At 50.2% G+C, this 1,393-nt stretch overlaps 1 protein-coding gene across 1 annotated transcript in view; it reads right to left on the bottom strand.

Moving 5' to 3' along the window:
* Positions 1-725, bottom strand: part of APLP1 (amyloid beta precursor like protein 1) — a 16,842-nt gene extending 16,117 nt beyond the window's left edge. Inside the window, exon 1 of the mRNA XM_018571956.1 lies at positions 638-725. Coding sequence (XP_018427458.1) covers positions 638-688 — 51 coding nt within the window. The 5' untranslated portion in view covers positions 689-725. The remainder of the gene's footprint in view (positions 1-637) is intronic.
* Positions 726-1,393: the final 668 nt, after the last annotated feature.

Genomic DNA, 1,393 nt, shown 5'->3' with positions numbered 1-1,393 from the left:
GGGGTAGTCATGGTGGAACCGAAAAGGGCCTTCACCAAACTGGTCACACCATGTCTTTATGGAGCTGGCTTTGTACACAGGGGACAGTCATGGTGGAACAGGAAAGGGCCTTCACCACACATGTCTTTATGGAGCTGGCTTTATACACAGGGGGCAGTCACGGTGGAACCGAAAAGGGCCTTCACCAAACTGGTCATGCCATCTCTTCATGGATCTGGTCCTTATTATCCTTGTGTTAAATCTTTGTGAATTAAGCCTTGTGAAGTATAAAGTCTGAACCACATAGGAGGCAACGGAAATACCACCCAAGCGCCCATGTAGGTGGGATTTAAGGTATTATTTTAATAAATTACAAATTATTGACATCCCTCTCCCTCACAACCATGGTACTCCATGAAATCTCCTCCCCCCTGCTCATGTTATTGGCCCACTGCCTCTCTGCAGAGAGCTTGAGTTTGGATTACAGGCATCCTCTGCAATGCCTTCACTGCCCTGAGATACTCATCACTGGTGAAAGAAGAAGCTTGCACCCCATTGGCTGTTCTGTGATTGAATTGACCCTCTTTATAGGTGACAGCGGAGTCTTGACGGCCCCCCTCCCCCCTTTGGTGAACTTACTGTATCAGAACCTTCTTACCTGCCGGCAGTGCTGTAAAATCTCCTCGTTACTTCCTGGACAGCTTGGCATGCCTCGGGGGTCTGACACCCACTCCCCCGTCGTCAGGTCCATGTGAAGAGGCACCCGCCCGCAGAACAGGGCCAGCTGGGGCTTCCATGCTGAGATAGTCTGCGAGGAAGGAGAAGGTGTTAGCATAGGACTGGATACAGGAGGAGGCCGGACCGTGCTGAGGCATCGTGCTGCCTAGGCACATCCGAATGATGATGCTCCCCCTTTTTTTTTACAAGCCCCACCCCTTCTGTCATGTGATTATTTTTGCAATACATAAAGATCTATAGGAGGCAGCAGGCGGTCTTCTATATGTTTAGAGATATTTTTCAACTGCAGATGGTTTCATATTTCCTAAACTGTAGAGAGTCTTCTGACACCTCTCGGCATCCCCTGCATCCCATTCTCACCGCATCCCCTGCAGATGGTTTCCATATTTCCTAATCTGTAGCGAGTCTTCTGACTCCTCTCACCATCCCCTGCGCCCATTCTCCCCTTTGAAACCCATCAACCTCCATAGGAGGGCCAGAACAGCAGAACAGGGTCTCGGTGCTGCCCCCATCTGGCCATTATGATAACTGCAGCCCTGGCAATTATAGAATTCGAGCCGCCATAGGGCCACCTATTGGTTATCAGTTGCATGGGGGTGTACCTAAAAATTGTGCAATGCTCTGCCCCCCCGGACACTAAATTTCCCCAAATTCTGCACCTGAGGGCCCCTTCAAT

This window comes from Nanorana parkeri, unplaced genomic scaffold (genome assembly GCF_000935625.1).
Source record: "Nanorana parkeri isolate BGI_ZX_2015 unplaced genomic scaffold, ASM93562v1 scaffold1877, whole genome shotgun sequence".
NCBI classification, from domain to species: domain Eukaryota; kingdom Metazoa; phylum Chordata; class Amphibia; order Anura; family Dicroglossidae; genus Nanorana; species Nanorana parkeri.
The sequence above is the reverse complement of the archived record's forward strand: the minus strand, read 5'-3'. Positions and strand labels throughout refer to the sequence as shown.